This window comes from Hippocampus zosterae, chromosome 5 (genome assembly GCF_025434085.1).
Source record: "Hippocampus zosterae strain Florida chromosome 5, ASM2543408v3, whole genome shotgun sequence".
Lineage (NCBI taxonomy): Eukaryota > Metazoa > Chordata > Actinopteri > Syngnathiformes > Syngnathidae > Hippocampus > Hippocampus zosterae.
The window spans coordinates 20,006,828-20,033,218 of record NC_067455.1 but is presented as its reverse complement, the minus strand read 5'-3'; the positions used below and the strand labels follow the sequence as shown (position 1 = coordinate 20,033,218).

At 41.7% G+C, this 26,391-nt stretch overlaps 2 protein-coding genes across 5 annotated transcripts in view; both read left to right on the top strand.

Annotated features, from left to right (window-relative positions):
- Positions 1-9,209, top strand: part of usp45 (ubiquitin specific peptidase 45) — a 37,224-nt gene extending 28,015 nt beyond the window's left edge. Inside the window, exons 9-18 of one of the 3 annotated variants that reach the window (XM_052064691.1) lie at positions 1,160-1,247; positions 2,989-3,070; positions 3,420-3,511; positions 3,736-3,792; positions 3,904-4,023; positions 4,122-4,764; positions 4,915-5,012; positions 5,142-5,228; positions 5,472-5,613; positions 7,843-9,209. In XM_052064691.1, coding sequence (XP_051920651.1) covers positions 1,160-1,247; positions 2,989-3,070; positions 3,420-3,511; positions 3,736-3,792; positions 3,904-4,023; positions 4,122-4,764; positions 4,915-5,012; positions 5,142-5,228; positions 5,472-5,613; positions 7,843-7,973 — 1,540 coding nt within the window. In that variant the 3' untranslated portion in view covers positions 7,974-9,209. Of the gene's footprint in view, positions 1-1,159; positions 1,248-2,988; positions 3,071-3,419; positions 3,512-3,735; positions 3,793-3,903; positions 4,024-4,121; positions 4,765-4,914; positions 5,013-5,141; positions 5,229-5,468; positions 5,614-7,842 lie in introns of those variants that run through there. The other 2 variants (XM_052064690.1, XR_007962306.1) reach the window with 2 other exon arrangements.
- Positions 9,210-14,223: 5,014 nt separating this feature from the next.
- On the top strand, positions 14,224-25,691 carry pnisr (PNN-interacting serine/arginine-rich protein). 2 transcript variants are annotated; one of them, XM_052064688.1, is made up of 12 exons: positions 14,225-14,373; positions 14,820-14,911; positions 15,008-15,181; positions 20,188-20,429; positions 20,739-20,901; positions 21,151-21,341; positions 21,476-21,613; positions 21,688-21,787; positions 22,301-22,354; positions 22,699-22,893; positions 23,806-24,883; positions 25,355-25,691. In XM_052064688.1, exons 2-12 carry the CDS (start codon positions 14,824-14,826, stop codon positions 25,386-25,388), a joined length of 2,457 nt encoding a protein of 818 aa, XP_051920648.1. In that variant the 5' UTR covers positions 14,225-14,373; positions 14,820-14,823; the 3' UTR covers positions 25,389-25,691. The 2 variants fall into 2 exon arrangements, with proteins under 2 accessions (XP_051920649.1, XP_051920648.1); XM_052064689.1 differs by lacking the exons at positions 21,476-21,613; positions 21,688-21,787; positions 22,301-22,354; ... (1 more) ...; positions 23,806-24,883; positions 25,355-25,691 and having other exon boundaries at positions 14,224-14,373; positions 20,188-20,365; positions 21,151-21,284.
- Positions 25,692-26,391: the final 700 nt, after the last annotated feature.

The following is a 26,391-nucleotide window of genomic DNA, read 5'->3' as shown; positions in this document are numbered from 1 at the left end:
TTTTTAACTTTTCTTTTTTTTAATTGTTCCATTCCCCCCTCCCCACTTTTGCTTCTGTGTGACTCTGATATTCTTCATTTACTCTGGTCTGACTCCATTCTCAAAAGGTGGACATTTCATTGCATGCAGTTGCTTTTTGGGTCTTGCAAATATTTCCCCCTCCACCCACCTTTCTCTTTTGAATGTGCGGATAGGGATCAATATTGTGTCAGTATTTAAGGGTGGAGGCAGTTGACTTAGGACAAAACTAGACCTCATGCAAAGCACAGATTGTTGGCCGGCAAATAAAGTATCATACCACAAGGACTTTGTGTTAAAGAGACTTGTTTACCTTACATGTTTAACACGCTAGCCCAACACTCGGACTGTTTTCTCGAGTCGGACAGAAGTGTTGTGCTTCTCACTTTGTGTCATGCATGTGAGACCAGCCTGTCCTCTGGTTATGTGGCTATTTGGGCCCAACAGGTTGATGTGGCTCTGTCCTTTGCTGCCCATATGCCCCTGACATCTGTCCTCACATCTGTTCAATGTGGACAGCCAGGGGACGGGTGCAAAAAGAGCCTTTCCTCTCCACACGTAGGCATTAACGCTTAGGTTGGATGACTGTCGAACAAGAAAAATACATCAACAGGCCACCTACATGTTTTGAGTGTAGAGTACTTGTGTCTTATAAATAACTAGTGTATTGATGCTCTCGATGGGATTGGTGATCGTTCTTGTGTCTCTTCAAATGATACATGTTCCACAGACTTACAAGGTAGCAAGGCAGACATTCATGAAGCCGAAACAGTAGCCCAATGTTCACAAATTGTTTTTATAACTGTAATTGTGTAAATTACCAACAGCATCACAACACCTGATTCCGTATAGAAATATCAGAATATTATTCCATGTTAAATAGTTTATTTAGTTCATTTGTGTTCATATTGAATTTAATTGAAAGATGTTTGTTGTTGTTTTTTTTTCTCTTTCTCCTTTCTACATACATTCTTGCTGCTGGAGGGTGTAAATTTCCCCAGTGTGGGACGAATAAAGGATATCTTATCTTATCGTAGTGGAGAGCTGTTTAATCAGTTCATATTAAATATGAATAAAATGATTTGCAGCAGCTTATTTTCATTTGTGTTTCATGTATTTTATTCATTTTTTTTTTAATTAGGGCTTCACGCTTTAAGGGGTATCAACAACAGGACAGCCAGGAGCTCCTTCACTATTTGCTGGACTCCATACGAGTAGAGGAAACTAAAGTGAGTAATATCCATTATAATACGTTTCCTTTCTTTGACGAACAAAGAACAGCCCTGTTTTATTGTGTTTTTTTTCTACACTTGTTATTATATTCTAAATCAGAGATTTGATCTGACGTTTAATACCGTGTGTACTCCTGTGATCATGTGCACGTGTATGCCTGCGAGGCTGCGACACATTGCCACCCCCAAACTCTTCACATAGTAATTAGCAGACCCAAAGACGCTTTTTGGAAGGCTGAGATGTTCCCAGTTGCCCCACCAGTGGCTACGTGAACCTAGCAGGGGATGTTAGCGGGTGTGTTTAGTGGTCAGCCCCAGGCTGCACTGTCTCAGATCCCATTCAAACTTGTGAACATTTGCAGTTGTGCCACTTCAGGGACTTGCAAGTGGCATAGCCTGCATCATTGTGTGATCTTGGGAAACCCACAGCTGCTGAATGAACTCTGGGGCTGCCCCATTGTGCTTGGGGGTCACCCATCAGCCCCTCCCTGACACACGCGCACACACACACACCCACACACACTCATCATCCAATTTAATCAAGGACGCATGGAAGAGGAGTTTCAGTCTTTATTCATGGAATCAAATGCTTTTAATCAACCAGGCGTGCTCAAAAAATACACTGGCATAATAGCAACTCTTCTGTGTTTTAAATTAAAATCATCACACAATTTTGGAGTAATTTTTTTTTTGCTGGAAAAAAAGCCATAAAAAATCAACAAACACTCCTTCCACAAATTAGTCATCATTCATTTGTCTGTGGTAATTTTGACATATTCTGTAACATTTGGAGTGTTTTAATCATACATTGAAGGACAATGTGAATGCACACTGATGTGTGTAGCTGAGCATGAGAAGGTGATGGCGGTGACCATCCTTTCAGAGGCCCTAAATGTTTGTGTTCATTGGCCATTAGTATCAGGGAGCTAAATACGCTAATCTGGCCCCAGTCAATTATCATTAATTAACGGAGATGGTAGTTATTACTCTCTCAGGGCATGGACTGTCCTTCTTCACCCCATCTTCATTTTTGGTTCCACTCCTACACCCTTTTACCAGCAATCCTGCCCACCCCCTTTCCTTACCCATGTGGGAGCGCGCATGCTGTTACTTTGGAGAGGAAGGGTGGGGGTTACTGGTAATTAATTAGGAGAGCTTCAGCCTCATCTCACTGTGCTGTGCTGACTGAGTGGTCTGAGAGATTGGCTGGACTGGGATTAACAAGGCTTTTTGACCTAAATAGCCAGTCCAGTGCGTGGGTCCTGGAACAATGGGGGTGACTGGTCTCAAATATAGACACAGACCACGGCCAATTATGTATTGATTGGTGCTTTACTGTGGCTGTGCCTCTTCACAGCTCTCTCACCAACAACTCACTGACCATGTCACCTTTAATCAGAGGAGCCCTCCCTCTAAAGAGTTTTCACACACACACACACACACACACACACACACACACACACACACACACAAGCGCACAGTACACTGAAATGAACCTCATTTTAACAATTTCAGACAAGGACAATAATTATTTTACTAATGATGCTTATAATAAATACAACTGTCAAGCAGAGTGTTTGCAGGGAAGTTGATATTTTTGTAATGGATTTGTAATTAAAATAATATAAAGAAACACAAAGGGAATCTACCATGGTCACTAGATTGCAACATTTCAAGTTTAAATTCTCCAAGGGATCTGATGTGCAATCGCAGTTGTTTCATTTTATTTGATTTCCAGAGGGTGAAGGCAGGAATCCTCAGGGCTTTTAACAATCCCACTGAGAAGACGGCAAATGAGGAAACCAGGCGTAAAGTCAAAGGTTCGTGATGCTGAATGGACTAAGAACCATAGTGCCATCTACTGGCCGTTCAAGGAAATCCTATTACTAAATATGATGGCTCCCCTGTAAAAACATATATGTACAAATCAAAATCTGAAAGCTGCAGTGGCAGACCATATGAATCAAAGCTTCATAGTTTTGGGTTTTAAATTGGGCCGTGAGTTTGTAGTCTTAAAAAACGTCAACAAATAAAGCTATAATCGTGAAGTGTACAAGAGATGAACTGCATTGTCTCGGTGAATGTGAGTTCAATGTGGTATATTCATCTAATAGTCAATTACAATAATTAATTACAATAAAATAAAGGCACACTGTCTCATCCCACCAGCATATGGAAAGGAAGGTGTAAAGATGAACTTCGTTGACCGCATCTTTGTTGGAGAGCTGACCAACACCATTATGTGTGAAGAGTGTGAACATGTAAGTGTGGGTGGGTAAACATGATGTATGAACCAGCTACTGCATTAGTAGCATTGACAGTGAGTCTTTCCTAAGATGCATCTTATTGCAACACATACTTAGATTAAGGATTAAGATCAGGGGATGTTGTTAATATTTGTCAACTGTGGGCTTGTGAAGCCCTTTGAGACGTTTTGTGATTCGGAGCTGTACATTTGACTTGACTTCACTGATATGTCTTTCAGATCTCGACAGTTAAGGAAGCTTTCATAGACATCTCTTTACCCATCATAGAGGAACGTGTAAGACGCTGATATTTTCTAGAAATTGCGGTTTTATGGATTCTTAATTATGCTTAAAATTAAGTTGTTTTTTTTTAACTTTGGGGCAACGATGTTGTTCACTTGCCACAGATATCAAAACCATCTAACAGTGTCAGGCCAGTGAAAGGAAGTCGGGAGCAGGAAACCAACACAGTGGTCTTTTCCACTACAAACTCAGCCACCAAAAACACCAGGAAGCTGAGTGGACAGGTGGGTCACCGCTACGATTCTACACTATTTTACACATCAACATTCAAATGTGAAAGATGGCAAGATGTTGTGGGTGTTTTGGGTTTTTTTTTCTCCAGAAACATTGTGGCAGGAGGTCTTCCAGTTCTGTGGATGGAAAGGGGGCAGGCTGCTGTGTGGAACAACCCCACGAAGAGGGAATTGCAAGTGGATCAGCCCGCGGTGTCTCTGCTCACAAGATGGGCACTTGCGGAAGCCTCTCAGATGGCAGTGAGAGAGGCTCTGGTCCTCAGGACAGCAGTAACGATGCTGACAGCGAGGCTTCAGAGACCGAGTGGGCCCCGCACACTTACTGCTCCAGTCATGTCCAATCTCACCCAACACCCACTTTCAATTCATCCATTGTATCTGTTCCTACATCACCATCATCCTCTTCCAAGCAAGTTGATACTGTCGAGCCTCTTGTAAGTAGTTTGTCAAAGGTCAGCCTTGGCTGTAGTTCAGGGGACAGCACTCCCTCTTTGCGATGTTCTCCGGAAGAACCAGAGGAAACAAAATCCCGAGAGAATCTCCGCCATCATTACCACCAGGGGGCATTCCAGGCACTCTCCCAAAGTTACAATCCTGGCTCCAAGGAGTGCTCCATCCAGTCCTGCCTCCACCAGTTTACCTCTGTGGAACTTCTGATGGGCAACAACAAGTTGCTTTGTGAGAGCTGCACTGAGCGCAGACAAAAGCAGATGCGCAAGAGCAGCTCAGCTGGTGGGCAAAAATCTTTGCATGTCCCTGTTTGTCCTGCAAAGGATTTTAAAATGGTTTCTTTGCAAACAGGTCTCCAGTCAAACAAACGGGTTGAATGCATCTGTTACCTTAAATTCTCACTTTATTAAATGTTTTTGTATGCTGTTGTAGAGAAAAAGGTGGAGAAGATTTATACCAGTGCAAGAAAACAAATGCTCATTTCTTCACTTCCTCCTGTGATCACGCTGCATCTGAAACGCTTCCACCAGGTTTGTCATCTTTTTTTTTTATCATTTCATAATTTTTGTCATAAACCTAATATGTGAAGTTCTGAACGTTTTAAAAGTTTGTGTGGTCTGAGAGTCAGATATCTGTCTGCTGCCATTTTGTCTTCAAAGGCTGGGATGAATCTACGAAAGGTGAACCGCCATGTTGACTTTCCTTTGATCTTAGATCTGGCCCCATTTTGTTCAGCATCGTGCAAGGTAGAAATGTATTTCATCATTAAGTACAACTGCATTATCTATGCCCAATCGTTTCACTCTTTCTCATTGCCTGTATTTTTTCATTCATGTTTTTTGGGTGTACTGTTGTTGGGGTCTATTTACCTTTTTTAAAAAAAAGTAAATTATTATTATTATTATCATCATTATTATTATGATGATTATTATTATTACATTTTTTTCTTGTTTTCCTGACTGCTAATTGTATTTCCTCAACTTTAGCAGAATCTCCTGCATGGCGACAGTGTCCTTTACAGCCTGTATGGGATTGTAGAGCATAGTGGCTCAATGCGTGGCGGTCATTACGCTGCGTATGTAAAAGTCCGTGCTCCCCAGAAGAAAACAGAGCATCACAGAAACTTGTCAGGTCAGCGCTCAGCAGTCTCTATTACTTTCGAATGATTATATCTCCCCTTTTCGACCTCTTGTCCTCAATGAAGCAAATGTTGCATTAGAGTTGTGTCAAGCTTAGACAGACAGCTTTGCTTGTTACTGAGGTGTGCTAATGAATGGTCTATCATCGGAGACAGAGGCACACTACTTTTTTTTTCTTTCATTATGTAATGTATATTTGTCAATCACATCTGCACATTGCACCTTTACTCAGGAATTCACTCTGATGCCCCATCGCCACTCTGAGAATGGGTGGGCTAGGAGAGGCAGATCGCACTCCCCCTCCCAATAATTATCAAACTCAGCCGATGCTAACAACCAGGGATGCCCATTACGTCGATCCTGATCGACCAGTAGATCTAAGACAGCTCCCAAGTAGATCTGAGGAGTGTCGAGTAGAAAAAACAAACCATTTGTGTGTTTTTTTACATGTTAGTAATATATTTTTTGTGTTAATGTATGCTGCACCCTAATCATCCTCATCAGTCTCATTTTCACCCAAAATAAATAAAATAAAGCAGATAAATCTTGAACTTACGGTGGCAAGTGAATACGTCACCAGAAGTTGTTAGCGCTCAGCAGTCTGCAATTGCAGCTTGTGATTAGAGCTTCTTGCGCGATATCTTTTATCGTCATTATTCTCATTCAGAGTTTGTTTTGTGTACAGTTCACCGAGGGCATGGGCAAAAAATAGAAATCTAGGAGGGCCTAGGGAAGCACTTTAAAACAGTACGTTTGAGCTACGATAGTTAACAGGCTGCAAAAGTGCATCGCATGCCTCGGTTTCAGGCTGTTTCTCATGGCGGGAGCGTGTGCGTGCGTGCGTGCCGGTTAGGGGCGATCCCGGGAGGTTGGAAGTAGATCTTGGGCACCCCTGCTATAAACCAACAAGCGGCTCGTGCCCGAGGTTTTTCCATCTATACTGCCTGACGCACAGGTCCCGGGCAGTCAATTTACTGAGACATTCTGAATAAACAAACGGCACATTTGAACAATGCTTTGAGGTCCGGAAAGGTCAGACCAAGGCAATGTGTGCCCAAAGCACATTTCAGAGTGCACCCACGATTAAGAGATTTGGGTGCGAGACTGAGCTCGGCTATAATTGGTCTCATATTTGTAAAATAAATGTCCCCCCAAAATGGATTTATATGCTTGAATGATTTATGATTTTCTTCTAATCCATGACTTTTTAACTCGTGTGATATATAATCTGAAAAATATGGTCCTTCTAATTAGAATTTAAGGTTTTTCGATCAATTTAAGAAATCATTACTGTGAATGGGATGGCAGAATATACACCAAGGCATAGCTGCAGTTCAGTTTTAATTCAATAAAAAAATATGTATAGTACTGTGCAAAAGTTTAAGTTCACCACTAGCTTTGTTTTTATCGTGTACCCATTTTCGCCTCAGTCAGTAACTTGTAAAATTTCAACTCATAGGATATAACAGGTTCACACAAATGAATGCAAAACCAATGTGCGCTAACGTTTTTATAGGAATGGTGCATGAAAAAACAAACAAAAAAAAATATTAAACTGTTTACACAGTAATCCCTCACTTATCGCGGGGGTTACGTTCCAAAAAGAACCCATGATAAGTGAAATCCGTGAAATAGTCATTTATTTTTTACAATTATGACATACACAATACTTTATTGAATGAAACCAAAGATTAAGCCTTTTTTCAAGAACAGGCATTTAAAATAACACTAAAATATCAATATTTTCTTACAAACAGCTGACAGTTTATAGAAATACTGAATGTAAAGTTTTGTCGACATTGTGGGGTTTGTCATGGAGAAAATTTGGCAAGATGACCAGTGATGAGACGGGGAGTCTGTTGACATTCGTCTTCAGTCCCTTAACCAATCAGGATGCTGAACACAATGCACTGAAAAAAATGTAATACGATGGCCGAAAAAAAAAAAAAACCATCTGTGAAAGACACACTGTGTTTTAGTGAGGGATTGCTGTATTTCAATCAATTTTGGTGATGATGTGGATAAGGGAGATGTGAGTAATGCTGGTACGAATAAACCAATAAACAAACAACATTCCACTGCCGCATACCTGCAAAGAACGTTTCTTGTGATTTAGCAGCTAAACATTTTGTCAGTATCGCAGCCTACTGCCGACATCAAATTAAACTTTATAACCCCGTTTTTACACAGTACTGTATTTGTTTGTGTATGTGTGTTGCAGTTGCAAAGGACTATAGCAGCAGTTCCCAGGGCCAGTGGTTCTACATCAGTGATACTACGGTCCAAATGGTGCCAGAGTCCAGAGTTCTTCTCTCTCAAGCATATCTGCTGTTCTATGAGGAAATTATATGATCTGACAAATTTCATACAGGACATTTAATCTGGCTAGTGTCATGTTTTCATCTCTTAAGGATTGGAAAAGGGAAACATTGGCAATTCTTTCATAAATTCATACTTCTAAATCGTGAAATGATCTAGATTAACATTTGAACATGAGGTTACGTTGTGATTGGCTTTTGGTTTTTAATTGCTTGTTGTGCTCACTGGTCGGATGAGTCCGACACGTTAATAACACAAGGTGTCAGAGGTTAATTTAGTAAACATGACGATCAGATGCTACCGTTTGATCGTCATGTTTACCGTTTGAGAAAACAGCTCGAGCCATTTATTCACAGTCATTAATACCTAAGATATAGTAGTCAAAATTCACATAATACTGTTTGACTTGCTACACGTAGCAAATTAAAGGATTTGCAAAACAGTTGTAGAAAGGTCGTACAATCAATTTTTTCCCTTTTGCGCAAAAATATTTCAGTGCATCACATTTGCCAAAGATCAAGTCATATCCAAAAATGAAAACCAAAGTATTTTTCTGCCTTAACTGGTTTTTTTTTTTGTCTATTTAAGGCAGTCCTTTGTGGCACATGCAAAATACTGTTGATCGTTTAAATCTGATTGCCTTCATTGCACAGTATTTCACCTCTACTGTAGTAGCAAACAACCAGACACTTAAAATGTCGACCCGCTACTATTGGTAAGATTTTACCAAACAATCAGTCAATGATAAACTGAGGCTTCAAGCCTTACTAGTAAAACAACATATTTGTGTAATATGCATGGGATCAATGTTCTAATTTATTTATTGATTATTCTTGCATCATAAAAAGAGACTTTATAAATATATTTTTTTGGTCTAAAAATTTGCCAAAAGGGAGTTGATTGGCATAATAGAGATTTAGAGCTTTTTTGTTAATACATAAGATTCCACAAATTCAGTGCCTATGCCAATTGTTATGAAACATGCATGGTGAAAAGAAACACATGCAGAATTAAATGCCCTAATGGCTACTGTATGTGACATTCATCTCCATTGAAGTTTGTAAGTGTGTAATACACTTGTGCGATATGTCGCGGCATGCAGGATTTCTCCTTGAGGCAAATATTTTTTGTAGGACATTTCATCTTGAAATAATGAACTCTTGTTGGACATAGAGTATTACAAATTAAATAAATGTATGGACAAAATCTTCAAAAGTCTGTATTTTAGCCACAACAGCCAGAATAAAATGCAGGGCATGATGAAAATGATGTATTGTCTTGGCACTTGAAGTTGTTGTCATCCTGTTTTTTGCTCCTTCCTTTTCTCTGAAATTGCGGCGACAAACGCTCTGACTGTCAGTCTGTGTCCCTTAGTGCCACATTTCAGCCATCTTGCCTGCTGATACGCCCCGACAGGCGCAAAGCAGGACTGCTCCACAACATGTCGAGAGCTGGTGATGAGGAGGTGGGTGTGGAATCAGGAAAAGGGCAACGTTCACAAACATTGCCATGTGCATCCTCTTGTTACTACAAGCTGTGACACACAAGTCACGCTGCTGCAACGTAAGAACAGGTTGTCAAGCTGCCACCAATGAAAAAGCTAATATTTTCTGAAATGTGTTTTGCTATTTTTATAATGCGGGGGTGGCTGGCATGGCCTTTGGCTCAGAGACATGCTGCTGATGCATTAGACATGAGTTAATCTCAGTTAACAAAAATACACCCCACCCCCTTTGAGACAGTTGTAAGAAACAAATGGGTTGGTGCTGTAGGGCTCATCACTGTCGACCAGCAATGCAGGTTACATTTTGCTGCTCTCACCACACATGCCATCATCACTGCCAGCCTTGCCCGGTTTGACGCCACAGCTCACATATCCAAATTAATAACGTAAACACATCCCTTCGTGTAAAGCTCTGCACATTGACTTTGGCTTTTCTCCTCACAAAGCATACGCACACACCAAGACCACAATCCAACTTACAGTAAATGTTGCATAAAATTGCTGAAATATCGAAGTATACATTCATGTAGCGAAATGTTCTGTAGATTTGCCAGTTAAACTTTCAGTAATTATCGTGTTGGTAACATAAAATTATTTACAAAAAGGTGAAGGGGAGCTACAATTGATTTAAAAGGTCTGCACACCTACTCCTGTTCAAAATGTCATGCTTTTGTGACAGAAAGAAATGAGCCCAAAATCCCATCTTTTTAGTTTTTGTACCCCCACTAGAGACCATTACATCGACAATTCATTTGAAAAACAAACCTGCCAACTTTTGACATTCCTCTGATTAACCCTAAACACAAATTGAGCAGTTCTATGAGGCTTTTAGTCACATCTTACAGCACAGTGCCATGGGCTGCAGAGAGCTTTCAAAGAATGTTGAAGACATTAAATAGAACACAGTGAAGACGATCACCAAGTGGCCAAATCTTATGGCACAACAATGACATGACCGGGTGGTCCAGTGGTTAGCACGTTGACCTCACATCGCAGAGGTACCGGGTTCAATTTCAGCTCCGGCCTCCCTGTGTGGAGTTTGCATGTTCTCTCCGGGCCTGCGTGGGTTTTCTCCGGGTACTTCGGTTTCCTCCCACATTCCAAAAACATGCATGGCAGGTTAATAGAACACCATAAATTATCCTTCGGTGCGAGTGTGAGCGTGGTTGTTCATCTGTGTGTGCCCTGCGATTGGCTGGCAACTGGTTCAGGGCGTACCCCGCAATTTAGGGTGCCCCCCTCCTCCTACCCAAAGACAGCTGGGATAGGCTCCAGCACCCCCCACGACCGTTGTGAGGATAAGTGGATCTGAAAATTTATGGATATTTGTATTTAGATCAGTGGTTATTTTACAAACCAACAGACCAGTGATGTGCAGTGACCTTAGGAGTGGCAGGTCCTCAGAGTAAAAAGAGAGACACGTGTAAATGATGGCGTTCCTGCACCACCTACCTCCTGCGATTCGAACTTGCGAAGCGAAGAGGAGGATGCTGACTAGTGAGCTTAAAGCCAGCAAAAGGCCAGCCCATCTGAGAGCTCAGAGGAGTGAGGTTTTACTAATATACAGTACAATATATTAAATTTTTATTTTTCACAAAAGTTAGAACATTAAAAAGTTACCAATCCCTAAGATGACCCATGTAAAAAAATGACACTCTCCAACAATATAATACCAATGTTAGTAGAAGGTAAACAAAGGTAAAAACTTGAATAAGAACATGAGTTGTCTCACTACATTTTAATTTAAGATAGCTCACAGTGTAACAATTAGACTCTGTATGTATGTCTACAAAACCAATAAAATTTATTTTCATGTTTTGCATGAGTTTTCCAAATTAAATATGACAATTTTTGGGGATTTTTGTGTACTGTGAGACTAGTTAAACTAAGCCATAAAAACGAGACAGCAGGTGCAGCAGTGACCTGCCTTTGAAATAACGACGCGTCGAGAAGTATATGACGTAATCTGTGTTATAATGATAATATCATTTAAATTGTTGAGTTTTATTCTTGAAAGGCAACAAAATGGCTTTCACGTGTAACTCAAAATAAAAAATAGGACAAAGGGACACTTCGGGCACTGTTGCTCACAGTGCTCCTTTGTCCTGCCTGTGTCAGCGTTTCCCCTAGAATTCATCTATTCACACAGATGCGTTTTATTTGCTGAAAGACTTGCCAAAGCCCTGTCCTTGACAGCCAGAAGATTTTCAGTGGTGTGGCCAGGATAACAAAACATCTCGGTTCAGGAGGCAGCCATAGGCAAATGTGTGCATTCATGTGTACTTTTACATGCTTGTGACCCTCTCTGTAACTGAGAAGTCATCTTCTTCTTATATATATATTGCGCGTCGTCCCGCACGCGGTCTGTCCTTCCGTCTGTCCCTTTTCAAAACGTACCTACTTCACCGCGCCGCTGCGCGCCGCCACTGCGCCGCTCAGGCAGTGACTCACTACGATCGCGCGGGCATCTTAGCGAAAAAATGTTGTCTACCCACAAGCATTGCAATGAAATTGTTAGTTATTTAATAGAGCTAAACATCTCTTTATTTTCGCGATAAGCAATGAAGATGAACAAAAAGTTGAACCAAGTAACAACAATAGGCCCACCTTAACAGCCTTCCGCAGGAACTAGCTGATGAGACGCCCGGAGGGCGGCGAACCACCACCTTACCAGCCTTTCCGGAGGAACTAGCTGATGAGCCGCCCGGAGGGCGGCGAACCACCTCGTTGTCTATAATGGGGGTCGGCAACACACGGCTCTCAAGCCGCATGTGGCTCGTTAGTGCCCCCGAGTGGCTCCCGAGAGCTTTTTCAAAAATGTTTGAAAATGGAAAAAGATGGGAGGGAAATATATATTTTTTGTTTTAATATGGTTTCTGTCAGAGGACAAACATGACACAAACATTAACGTTTTCCGATGCTGTAAAAATGTGTCAAATAAATATTAAATGTCAACGAATATTTGCGTCATAGCCTGCGTTTCTACACGTTTCTATTAGCAAGGCGGGATGTCAGTCGGGGGCTATTGTAAAAAAAATGTACATGTACAATTCACAGAAGGTACTTGCTCAGAATGGGAATCTGGGCAGCCAAGAGAAGCATTTTAAAATGGTACACATGAGCTACGATGGTTAGCACACTCTCAAAAGTGTGTCCCGTGTGTCGTTCATCTTGACTGTTGCTCATTACATCATGCGTGTGCAGTAACGTGTCGATCGCGGAGGTTGGTTGTTCGAAAAGTAGATCTTCCATCCAAAAAGTTGGGGCACCCCTCCTCTACAGTATGAACTGCAGGGGGAAAAAACGTTTAATCATGAACGATCGTTGTGTATTTTTAGCCAACTAAGTCACGTTGATAGCAGGCTAATATAGCTCATATTGATACATACAGGATGTGTTGCTTCCCATATGGCTTTTTTTCCCCTGCGGCTCCAGACATATTTGTTTTTGTTTATTTTGGTCCAATATGGCTTTTTCAACATTTTGGGTTGCCGAGCGCTTGTCTATCATATACCATGCAATCAGGGTTTACTGGATAATGCCATTATATTTGCAGTTGTTTTACTTGTGTGCACTAGCTCACAGTCACTTTCTATCTTGCACTGATTTGCTAGCTAGCCAATCAGAGTGAACACTTGTCACCCATGGTTGACAACATTTTGTGTACTGCCAGTGCAGTAAGTGGGAAAAAAAATGAGCACTGGTGCTCTCCTTGTTCAACTGTTGCCAGGTAAATTAGGCAGTGACTAACAGCAAATCATTAAATTAATGGATTAATAAATATGTAATAGATAATAAATATGTACATTAAGTATTATAAGGTTACTTCTAATCTGATCCGGGCCTTTGACTGGCAGTCTGGCCATTCTTGTTCTGAGCCATTTTTGTTGACCTTGGTAGCAAGCACGGTGAATCAGAATCGCTATTACGTGACTGATTGCTGTCTGCTCTTAATGTGTCAACTGTGTCATTGTCACCCACTTCATCACCAGTCGGGGTAATCTTTTGTCCCTTTTGCAGTTCATAACATTTATGGGTTCAACTGTTTTCAACCAATACTGTATACGTAAGTCATGTCAAAGTTATTACTCGCCCCCATATGTTTACATTCTTGACTATTCCAGTTGTTTTTCTGCCACACCCTCACTCGCGAGACCGCCACACACCAGTACACTACGTAGCTCCGCCACTACTTGGTACCAAAGAACTTTATTGAAGTGAACGTCTTTACTGAAGACAAGCTATGCATGTCAATAAGGAATTCTCAATTCAGATTTATTTATACAATACAATACAATACAATACATGCTGATTTATATAGCGCTTTCACAACAGCGGCACCTGTAACAATATACAGTATTACCGATTATTATTATTACCGATGTGTCTTACTGTTTATTGTGCATGTTAAATTGCTCCATGTACAGCACTTTATATGCAGCGATGGCTGTTTGAAAGTGCTCTATAAATACTGTTGACTTGACTTGACAGTAGATTACATTTCATTGATATGGGATTGGAGTTTGTGGTACCGTGTAGGCTATTCTCTAGACTAGAATATATAACAGGCAATTATGAAACTTTTTTTTTCCTCGTACATTACTACATTCGTTTTCCCCCCTCTTCTTATGTTCGAGGAAAATAGACCCGGAATAATTAAGTGGTTTCAATTTATTATGAAATCACAGCTTGTCGGGCATGGCGTTGTCCAATGTTTTTCATACAAAGAACCCCAATTCTACGAACTATTTTAGACCAGTGAAGCAGAAGTCTAAATCCAGCAGAAATCCAAATCCGAAGTGTTGTGTCAAATAAAAGAAGTCGACAGGAAGCAGCGGAGTGTCACTCTTGGTCTCAGCAGTTTGCCCTCCCACGGCAGCCATTTTGGACCACCAGCGCCTGTCGCCTGGGATCAGTTGTTCGGAAAAGGTAAGCTTACGTTTTTATCCCAACAAACGTTTAGGATTTCCGCTTCTACAATCGCATACTTTAATGATGTAATGTGAACGCAAAGTAAACATTGGCACATTTAGCTGCAAGTGCAGTGGCTTGGTTAGCCATCGTTCTTGGTTTAGCTAAAGCGATCTCATGTTAGCTTGGATGTGCGTCCGAACGTACATTATATCCTCCATTCAAGCGCCGGCCTGCTTTATTTCTTCGTCTCTCGTTTAGTTGGTATGCAGTCGGTGTGTGCGTTCTTTCCTACAATGTGCCGTTCCACAAAGAACCCATTCATGAAGCCTCACAACTATTGTAGCCAGTTTAGCACGACGCTAACGTTTGTCCCAGACGACTCTGATGAACAGTTCAGTCATATTGGCTGCAGCCAGCAACACTCATGGTTTAAATGTAATTCAGTTTTGGCTCTTTTAAAGAATAATGTGGGACCAGGGAAGCCAGCCCTGGCCGCAGTGGCCTCTGAGCCAGCAGCAATGGATGCAGTCTTTCCAGCACCAGCAAGATCCAGGTCTGTGAGGAAGGCACTGGCCACCTTCCACACAAAAAATATTTACGAATGCCACCAAGTGTATTTGTTTGTTGACTGCTTGATGTCCATGCACAGGTCAAGTAGACTGGGCTGCCCTTGCACAAGCTTGGATAGCACATAAGGAGTCTACTGGATCAGAGCCTAACATTCAGCCCAACGGACAGGAAATCCCAGGTCTGGAACCACCAGCACAAGGCAACCATGGGTCCTTCCAGGGTGACTCTGCTTTTGGCAGAATGTGGCAGCCAGGTACATGTCTAAAACACAGTTGGATCAACAGATAAACAATGCAGCATTAATAGTTTTGTTACTTGATATTTGATCAACTGTTTTGTGTAATCACCAGCTTTAAAAAAACTCACCAAAAATGCTACCACTTGGAAAGCAGCATGGAGTGCAAATATTTCGGCCCAGCTAATCTGCTACCGCTAAAATTGAAACAAAATAGGTATGAATCTATGTAACGCAAATATGTCAGGGTTCCAACATTAAGCCTTTTTGGACCATAAGCCATCTTGTGTTGGCCCTGCCTGAGCCCCACCGCTGGCTCTGTATATTCATGCTGTAACATAATTTCAATCGGTATTTCGTATTTGGTATCTTTATATGGTACTATTTAAGACTTTAAGAAAATGTTATTTCTGTTTAGTTGCGTTGTTGTGTGATTTTATGATTATTATTGTTATTTGGTGGTGTAAAATCAAACTGAATATTTAAAGGATCTGCAAAATTCTATTTTATGCTTTCTACTTTTGGCACATGCCAATGGAGTTCATAATGGCGATTTCTTATGAGATATGAGTTGTTTTGGTTGTTATTTTTCGAACATAGAAGTAGGGCGCCTGGCTCGTTAAAACCCTGCCTCTCCCAGTGTGGCTGCTGCCCCTCTTTCATAATATTGTCCTAAAGCCAGCTGCTGCGCCCCACCACCCACGAAGCAGTAAATAGCAATAATGGATGGAAGAACGTCATGTTTGAGCCTTACACCCCCGACGCAGAGTCAAGTGGCAATCCTTATACAGCATTGATGTGCTATTCATACATGGTGCTGTGTGTAACAAGTATGTTTATTTTTATATTCAAAATGATGTGACTGACATTTAAATCTTGATCAAGCTATTCCTTATGGTAGGATTTAACCTGATGTGCAAAAAAATGTGCGCAGCACGTTATAAAGATCATTGATGATTGATCACTTTCACTCAAAATACAGAATATTAAATATTCGGAAAGAAAGAATATGTTAATGTTATCACATTTATATTTGAAATCTGTACTGGCCCAGTTGGCTTGTGTCAATGAATTTCAACTGGCCCAATACAGTCATGCCCTGTACATATTGCAAATCGTCGTTTTGGGGTAGAATTCTCATATATTCAAAAGGCACTACTTTTCAGGGAACATAAAACAAACAGACAAAAAAAAACATTGCCATCTTACTTGAGTTACCAAACAGCGCTTTGTTCAACTTGGCATTATACAGTACTATGTATTGCTGTCATATCCTGTTGGGCACTACTATGAAGATAACAGTATCCCAACCCAAATCATGTTCTGTTGGTGTTCAAAATGATTGGGGGGAAAAAGTACAAATTCATTTCGCTGTCATTGATTAAAATGGTAGAAAACGTCATTGGGTGCCATAGTCTGCTTCAATTTAAACTGTATGTACATTACAAAAGCGAACATCATCATCTTACATCATCGTCCCAAAGTTTTTTTTAAATGGTCTTAGAGCCATGAGTGATGCAATAAACCAGTGGTCCTCAACTAGAAAAGCTGTCGGTCCACTTTTTTTTTTTTTTTTTTTTAAGACCAAGGTCCGGTCCCATGCACAACGGTCATGGGGAGCAGGGCAATATGCCAATTTAGTATGGTCAAGTTAAGCTTATACAAATAACACTCCTCACAACCAACCAATAATGGGGTGTATGAAAATAACAATTATTCACTTTGCCACTACACAGCAAATAATGAGGGGTATTGTGTTGAGGCACAGGAACTCTTTTATTTTGTTAAGTTGTGCCTGATTAATAATAGAAATAGCCCTTTTAGGGAAATAAGACATTTTTATTTTGAATTTGTTAAACAGTAGTTGTAATTTTCCCATTAATTTAACAAAAACAAAACAAAATACTAATTTTAACAAAATAAATACTAAACATAAAAACAAAAATATCTTTTTCATTTGTACAATTCCCCTTTTTATATCCCTTCTGAAATCACTTAAAAAATATATCAGAAGAGGAGTTAAGAACCATTTTAAATACTGACTTAAGGGAGCACAGGAATGTGGAGTGCTTTTCTTCCACTATAGGTGACTGCAATGTCTGAGGCATGCAAATATTATTTGAAGACGCCATTGGGATGTTCATTTACCATTTTGCGGTGTTCTGCTATTAAACAGCTGCAAAGTACACGGCAGCAGAACTGCACACAATCGAAACCTCCCGCGATTCGTTTTGTCTAATTGTCTGTGTGGGGCTCTCCTGGGCTGAAGCTGTGAGCACAATGTGGCGTCGCGCATGCGTCTGTTTCCTGACACAATCAACCATTTTGAATGCGTGCCGACGCTTATGTATGGACACACCTTAAGTTCAGAGGAGCCAATCAGCGAATCGTTATCGCCGACATGCCCTGCTCAGGCAGGGTCTCGAGTGAGTCAAATATACACACAAAGTTGCGCTGCCGCGGTCCTCTGCATTACATCTGTTAGTGCACGCAAAGAATACAACGGATAATTTTAACAAGCGATCGCGGTAATGCGCAGATTATAGTCCACAAATATAAAATGTATAACGTAAAAATCCATTTATAAATTATTTTATACAATTTGCAGAGGGTCCGGACAGAGGAGGTCCGGACCGAAGAGGTCGGCGGTCCGGACAGAGGAGGTCGGCGGGCCGGTCGTGGATCGCGGTCCGCCAGTTGAGGAAGAGGGCAATAAACTGACTACCCACGTGTATTAGACAAATCTGCACGGATCCTTCTGCGACGAAGCATTATTACGATCCATTTTGAACAAAACGGGCTTACTCAAATATATTTAACCTTGGTATTTTCACTCATTTTTGTCCCAAAAAATCCAGTCTTCAGTCTTGAGCCCCATGGCTCCCACGGAGTGAGGGGAATAGGCTGTGTTTTACAACACATAGCTATTTTCAACACTTTTTAAATTGGATAATGATGTGTAAAAATAACTGATCATGTGGAGACAGAACCAATAGTATTGATTTGTGGAAAACGTAAAACCCACCGGATTTGGACAAACAGTGTCTCCACCCGACAGCAATCAATCAATCAATCAAATGTTGCATTAATGTGTGTACTTGCATCACACACTGCAAGTAAATGTTTTCATCTACCCGTGCTTGTGCGACCTGTATATTTGCCATTGTATTATTACGTTTTTTTTGTTGCTGATTAGCTGGTTTTTAACACTAACAACATAATGAGAAGTGAACAGAGTGAACAACAAAAAAAGGAACAAGTTTACCAAAAATGGACGGTTTTATCAGTCAAATGTCAAACAGTGAGGAACACGCAATCCACTATTAAGTCTGGTTAGAGCCTGTTTAGAGGCTTTTGAAACCAAAGCGAGTAGCAATTATTTCAGCATTTAAAATAGACATGTTGGCAGCAAAATGTTTTTCTCTACTCGACATGGGAACGAAAATTCCCACTAAGAAACGGACCTGAGCAGAATTATGTCACATATGTTTACTTATGCCAAGGAGGCCAGTAATAAAGGAGTTAATCACTCTAAACATTGTCAGAGTTGCCCATTTAAACATAGCATAACCAGTTAGTTAGCCACAAAATGGTACTGATTTACTTAGATGGTGCGTGCAGCTGTTGAGATGAAAATATTACCTGTTCAATGAATGCCACATTCTATGTGTATTCGGAGGTACATTACAGATATTTCATTTGTCATGTGACAGTATACCACTATTTACACGACCACCATACTTGCGGTGATATTACTGTACATCGCCGCAAGTATAGTGGCCGTGTAAATAGTGATTTGATTGAGCTTTTCAGTGTAGGGATGACAGTCTGACAGGCCATGCACTATAAAGACACATGTTGTTGACAGTCTTATTTTATTTGCCAAAGCATTAAAATGAGGTACCCTACCTGGCATGGACCAGGAGTGCTAGATACCTAAATACTCTTTGCAGGATTTTGTTGTCCTTTTCAGGGACAAAGTTTTTTTTTTTTTTTGTGAGGGGGGCTGTATATTTCAATCGTTATGTTCAGTGATTGTTTAGTTGTTAATTCCATAGGGCATTTATTTGATGTTGCGTTGTTGAGCATTTAAAAGGTTTTATCAAATGTATTAAAGGTTGTGTTCAAAAGGTCATGTCAGAGAAATTAGCATTAGCTTCTGGAGTGATCCTCTTTCAGTTCAGCTGGGTGTATTTCTCTGCAATCTTTTTGTTGTATTTCAAAATGCAAATAATGCTTGTCCCTCAGCTAGCCGTAGCCCTACGGGTGGGGATTGGTTGAGAGAACAGTCGGTAATGGAAGCCAAGTGAGGCTGGGAAAATGGCAGAATCAAGGATTAAAATCTCCAAGAAAGCGTCTTTATTTAATTTCGCGCGGAACACTTTTTATTGCAGTAGGAGTGGAAGATGACCACCTTATAATTCCTGGATGTTGCTGGGCCACTGTCGTCCGAGCCCCGATGGATAGATGGCAGCATTTCATAAAACAAAAACACCAAGCACCATGAATTACTTGATTCTAGAAGTCTCACGTGGCTGCTCGATTCCCATGGTCCTCCATGTAATTGATAGTTTGCAGTTTAAACTGTGCCTCGTAAGCGAGCTTCTTTATATGTGCCATTTTCGGGATGTTTTGCAAAATGCGAATACTATATACTATACAATATACATCTTCTGTCGCGTGCCTTTAGCATCGTCTTTCACGCCCACCCTTCCCACTTTAACATCCATATGCTGTCCTCCTCAGGTACGTTCGCCTTTGCTCTATATAAGCAGCGTGTCGGCACAACATTAGTCAGTCAATCAGACCCCTCATCGAAGTCACACAACGGCATTCACAAATTTTGGAACTCAGTGCATACACAAGGCGTATTAGGCGCCCCATCCATTTTGGAAAATTAAGACTCAAGTATGCCTTATGGTCTTGAAACTACAGTGTGATGTGAATTAAGCAAAGATGCATGCTCTTGTTTTTCTGCCCACCCAGGTTTACCACATATTTATGAAATATTTTGTCATGAACAGAATGGGGAATGCATGGCCAACCGCCACCGCCGCCTCCACCACCTCCTGAACAAACCTGGATTCCTCCGGGCTCAACTCAGATGGATGTCACGAACCCCAGTGAAGATAGCAACAGCCAAGACAGTGCAGAGTTCAACTCTGAAGCGCACCGCGGGGTTTTCCCCCAGAACAGCCATGGGTATGGGGCACAGCCCGACAGCTACGCCATGGCCCCCATGGCCATAAACCAGTTTGATTATCAGGTATGCAGATGATGCAGTCAGAATTGTTGAAGCATTTGGGTTTTCCATAGAAACATTGCCAGGGCCAATCATCTAGGTGTATCAGTCATTGCCTCATTGAGGCAGTTGAAAGGAGTCTATTGGCATGTTGAGGATCCAGCATGGTTTGGTATTCTTTTCATAGCTTTTGAGCCGAACAATATAACCAGCACAGGCGTAAGTCATTTTGGCTCTTACCATTCCAGAAGACAACGACCCCAACCCGACATTCAGAATTTCAAGCCCGTGATTACTTGATATAACTTTGAATTTTGTGCTGTCTCTTAACAGCATGGAGCTGCATCAGCTTTTGCCCCGCCGCCTTCTGGGTTCCACGCCCCATACTGGCAGGGGCACCCTCAGAATAGACAGGATGCCCGACCACCTGGCTTCAGGGACCGGCCCAGGTCCCCGGTACAGCTTCCGATTAAACAGGAAACGCCAGCACCACTTGGTAAGCCCCCCTCACGCTGAACGGGCTATGTCTGTGACGCAAACTCAAAACTAAAACACACGATCAATTCCTGAGCATTACTCTTAAGGCTTTCTCAGGAATATCCTTTTTTTGTATTTCTGAATGATTATTCAAATATGGCATCCTACTTTGGAATACCAACGAATGGAATATTGAGTGGTTTACAGATGTCAGCATGACAAGTTAGTGCCAATGACAAGCATCATTTGAACCTTTGGCCATCTCCAGATGCAGTGAAAAGACGGACACTACCTGCCTGGATTCGAGAGGGCCTAGAAAAGAGGGACCGAGAAAATCAGAAGAAACTGGAGCGAGAGCGAATGGAGAAGGAGCGTGCAGAAATGTCAAAAGACGACGACAAAGCGCACGAGGTGGATGAAGGGGGTGATGGGCCTCGTGTTCCCCGCAGGAGTAAATTTGTAAGCAGACACCTTTTTTCAAGTGACATCTTATTGTCTAAAAAAAATGTATGTTTGTTTTTGTATGAATGTTGATAAAAGGTATTGGGGGTCATGAACTAAACGTTTAAAATGGGTGCTACTGTCTTTATTAGGACAGTGATGACGAAGCAAATGAGGACCATGATGAAGAAAAGCCTCCTGTAAAAAAAGAGTTTATTGTGCCCAGCCCATCGCCTCCTGCAGAAGATAGTGAACAAGAAATGACTGAGGAGGAAAAGGAATTCCAGATGGTCTGTCCCCCATGACAGAAAATGTCATAGTTAGGAGCGCCTGACTGACTGGATTTCTGTTTTGTTGTTTAAAGATGATCATCACAAAAACACTCCTTACAGAGATCCTTCTGGAAGTCACCAATGAAGAAATCCTGCATGTGGCTAAAGAAGTCCACCGCAAAGCAACACGAGGTCTGCTCTTGTCTTGTCCAGCTAATGCATTTCTGCTTTTCACCCAAACAGTTAGAATTTGAACTGAATCTAGGAAGAAAATAAGAATGTCTGGTAAAGTAGCAGTGGCTGAGCGTAAGAAGAGAATATGATATCATTACAACCATTCTCTGCTAATGCATCAGCTAGCACTGGGCATTCGAAGCTGCAGTGGTCCATGGCACGTAAAGGTCCTGCTGCCCAACAGCCACCACAACGGATAGGAGCCATGTGATGCACTAGTACAAAGTGGTTCTTTCCCTCATCTCTGACTGCTTTCATGTGGATTGTCTGATGGGATTTTGTTTGTTAACCCTCTCTCTTTTCTTTTTTATTTTTATTTTTTCTCCTGTTACCAATGGCAGCTCATGTGAATAGTGCTTTATCTGTGACCCCCCCAACCTCACCCGACCCCAATCTCTAGCGGCTCTTGCCTGTGAGAGAATGGCAATATGTGTTTTAACATGTTGTTCCTGTTGTTGATGTGAATCAAAGCTCCTGCAAAACAGCTGGCACAGTCAAGTGCACTGACTTCTCTGACCGGTCTCAGTAAGTATCCGTTTTTTTACGGTGGGTGGGAGGGCAGAAGCATCATAATTTTTTTTCCCTTGTTAGTTATTTCATTTGGGGGAAACTGGCAGGATAAATCATAGCACTCAAATATTCAACTTCAGATGCTGCAGTTTAAATAAAGCTCTCTGGTTTTTGTGAGTGTAGTTTTGCCCCTTTTATGATAGAAGCATGCCATCCATGACCTATTTGCTTGGGCTTAACCTTTACCAATTGCCTCTAAATTAAACATTGGGTTAAGATTCATGATTTCACCCACAGAATGCAAGAACTTGATGCTCGTCCTTGTTCAACACTAATACATGGGAGTTCTGTTTTGGCAGGCGGGCTGGGTGACTATGGCTCGGAGGAGAGTGCGGACGAGGACGACAGCAGCGCCCGAGCGTCAGAGTCCTCCGACACTGATGAGGAGGAGTTGCGCCATCGTATCCGGGAGAAGCTGGATGCCTTCTATCGCAAGGAGCGAGAAATGCAACAGCTCCAAGAAAAACATGCACAAGATGCTCTACTTGCTCGTGGTGAGATCTTTTTGTCCCCCAAATGTTTAATTTATGATTACTTTTTAGTCACATTAGCTGTAAAATTAGTCCCTTATGTATTCATTGATAAAATGTTGATTCCATTTTCGATTCTGGTTAATGATTTAATTCTTTATCAGTTCTCTTGATATTTTGCTGGAAAAAAAGGAGACCAAACAAGTATACAAGCATACGCTTTGTTTTATGTCTTAATTGTCAAGTCAAGTCAACAGTATTTACAGAGCACTTTCAAACAGCCATCGCTGCATACAAAGTGCTGTACATGGAGCGATTTAACATACACAATGAACAGTAAGACGAATCCGTAATAAAAGCGGTAGAAAGCACCAAGCAGTAAAATCAAGAACAAATCTAAGTCATGCTGAGTCGAACGCCAAAGAATACAAGTGAGTTTTGAGGAGTTTTGTACATGTAAACAAGATACATGACTTTACAAAGCCAACAGATACGGCCTCAAGAGGTCCGCATCCATGGGGTGCCAAGCTAGCACTAACTTACCAGGACTATTAACAGCAGAAAGACGTGGTTAAATTGCCGCCTCTACTGGGATCAAAAGCACAACTGTTAGCGAATTCTGTGTGTGCAAATGATTTTGCATGGTGGTAGTGTTACCTGCCTTCAAGGGAATATCGACTTTGCAAGTATTGCAAGTTTCCCGGTTGTTATCCTTCCTTGCCACGTTCGTTGCTAGCCGCACTAGTTCATGACATTGTGCTACGCATCGTGTGTGGTGATATCGTTTGTCCCGACTGGAATTGATAAGGGAATTGTTTGCAAAAACGGCAAACGATGCCAAGCTATTGAAACTCTGCGAACCATTTTTCAACAAGAACCGGTTTTTCGATTGCCATCCCTACTCATCTATGTGCGTTTTCTTCTTTGTCTTTGCAGAGGAGATGGTGAAGGAACGATTGAGTAGAGAAAGGGTTGAATATGATGAAGGCCAGACTGAAAATTATCACAAAGATGAAGTAAAAGAGAGGGAACCAGAACCCTTAGTAGAAAGGCGGAAGTCCCGTAGTGAAGTTGAGAGTAGTGAGGGAAGGCATTCGGCCAGGGGAAGATCAGGCAGAAGTGGTAGCGATTCCCCAGCCAACGGTCACAGCAGCAGCTCTCGTTCTTCTTCCAGCCGCAGCAGCAGTCGGTCGTCCACTTCATCTTCAACATCGTCTTCTCGTAGCTCCTCGCAATCCTCTTCCCCTCGAAGGAAGAGGAGACGTAGTCGATCTTCTTCCCACAAGGCCCGCCGGCGTAGTCGCAGCCACAGCTCTCGTAGACATCGTAGTGAAAAGGTCCAGGACAGGAGGAGAAACAGCACAGACCAAAGAGCGAGACACCGCAAGAAAGACCGCAGTATTTCCAGAGAAGGAAGGAACCGCAGGAGTATCTCCAAATCAAGAGATCGGGGCAGGGCCCGGGCCCGAGATAGCCGCAGTAACAGTAGAGACAAGGGCAGGGAGAGGGAGAAGGACAGGGAAGAGAAAGACGGCAAAAGGAGCAGAGAGCGCGGGGACAATAGTCACAGCAGCAAACACAAGCAGAAAGCCTCCAGCAAAGATGAGGAGAGGAAGCGAGATCGAAGCCGTAGCGATGAAAAAGACAAAAAAAAGAAGGATAAGGATAAGGAGAGAAACTCTGAAAGGAAGAAGGATAAATCAAGAACTAAAGAAAAGACCAATTCTTCTGTTAGTGAGGAAAATGGCAAATTAAAGAAACGGAAAGAGATGGACTCTCACGCTGAATCACAGGGTGACAAGTATTGCAGGCAAGATAGCAAATCCAGTAAAAAGAGCTCGGCCAAAGCCAGCAAGAGATTGTCGAACTCAGAGTCAAGCAGATCCCCTACGCCGGAGCTTAGTAAGGAAAAGAAATCGAAGAAATCCAAACGTAGTCGCTCACGGTCAGTGGAAAAATCGCACAAGTCTGGTAAGAAGGCAAGCCGCAAACACAAGTCTAAGTCGCGATCAAGGTAGTATTCCTTCTTTTTCTCTTATATTCCTATCCTGTGTTCTCATTGTTTGTCCAATTGTGATTTCTCTCAAGTCATTTTAACCAACATGTTAAATCTAAGGGAATGAATGGTCCTTTGTTGGACAAATGTGGGAAGCTGGCTATCAAATGCAATTGTGTAGATTCAACTATGGCCCCATGTTGCAGTGCGCAAGGCTCTTCTGCGGTGTACCTTGCAAACACTATGAAGCTAAAGAGCTTTTAGTAGGGCTAAAGGAATCCAAACCTAAGGTCCTACAGCAAGATTCGCAGGATAGACTTTCATAACAATAATTTGTGAATTCAGTGATTGTTATTCTAAGAATATCTGGTGGGTGAAGCACTGTAGGTAATTACTGCATGTTCCTGTTTTGTTTTTGTTTGGTTTTTTTTTTAATCTAAATGAATGTATCGGTGCATTATTAATCTGTTTTTGTGCACCCTTTTTCAGGTCGCCTTCACCCAGTCGCCGTAGCAGACACTGAGGACGTTATTTCCCCATCTCTAAATTCCACGATTCAAGTGGCATGTCTCATTATAGAGGCACTTGTGTAGGTGGTCATCCCTTTACAATTCTTTCTCCATTGTAAATATGTTATTTTTAAAGTGTGTGTGTGTGTGTGAGGCGCAAGACAGGACTAGTTCCAATTCTTTCTTGTATCAGTGGCAAAGCATCAGCCTTGGCTGACACTGAACAACTGAAGTTACCATTTTAAATCGTAACAGGATTCACAGATTTCGCCACCAAACGTTATTGTGAGATGTTCAATAAAACTATTTGTCCTCGTTTTGCCGCATTGATCTCTAATGTTGATGAGCATTAACATGCATATCGTATTCATCAATTTAAAATGGAGCACATAAGAATGATGTGATTGTCATACGTTGTGTATTTGTGTTTGAGGTGGCACGATCACAAATGTAAGGGAAGTTTTGAAACCAGAGAGTCACTGTCTGAGTCCTGCTGTGGACAAAAAATGGCGACCACGGTAGTTGCCCTTGGCCAAGGCACTGCTTACCATCTCCGCTCGAGCTCAAGAGTTGCATGCAGCACTGTTTTCGCACCCCTTTCATCCAGCTGTATCTGCTTGCGTGTGTGTGTGAGCTGGTTCTTTTATGTGGTGTTTACAACATAACAGTCACATACACCTAGTCCTCCCCCCCCCCTCCCTCCAACACGCACGCAAACCACACACACACAAATACAAGGATTTTTGCTGATCGGCCTGCTACATATCTCTTGAGAATAGTGGGGATACACTGTACAATTTAGTGTGTACATTCAACTTCGTGGAGGATTAATAAATACTCTCTTTACAGAAAATTACTGTAAATTGGGCTTTTGGAGTGACATTTTAGGACCAACCTAAAATGCATCACCTCTGCAGATGAGCTTCATTTGAGCTAATCATTTAATTGCACGTGTCCCAGCAATTTAATGTTCCAGTATGCCTTGCACAACTTTCTTTTCTTAACAAGGAACTGAAT

Excerpts from the sequence above, each read along its gene's own strand:
- pnisr (XM_052064688.1), top strand. The coding sequence starts at position 14,824 with ATGTGGGACCAGGGAAGCCAGCCCTGGCCGCAGTGGCCTCTGAGCCAG. Across the intron at positions 21,788-22,300 it reads CCACCGCAAAGCAACACGAG|CTCCTGCAAAACAGCTGGCA; the intron begins GTCTGCTCTTGT and ends TGTGAATCAAAG. Across the intron at positions 22,355-22,698 it reads GACTTCTCTGACCGGTCTCA|GCGGGCTGGGTGACTATGGC; the intron begins GTAAGTATCCGT and ends CTGTTTTGGCAG.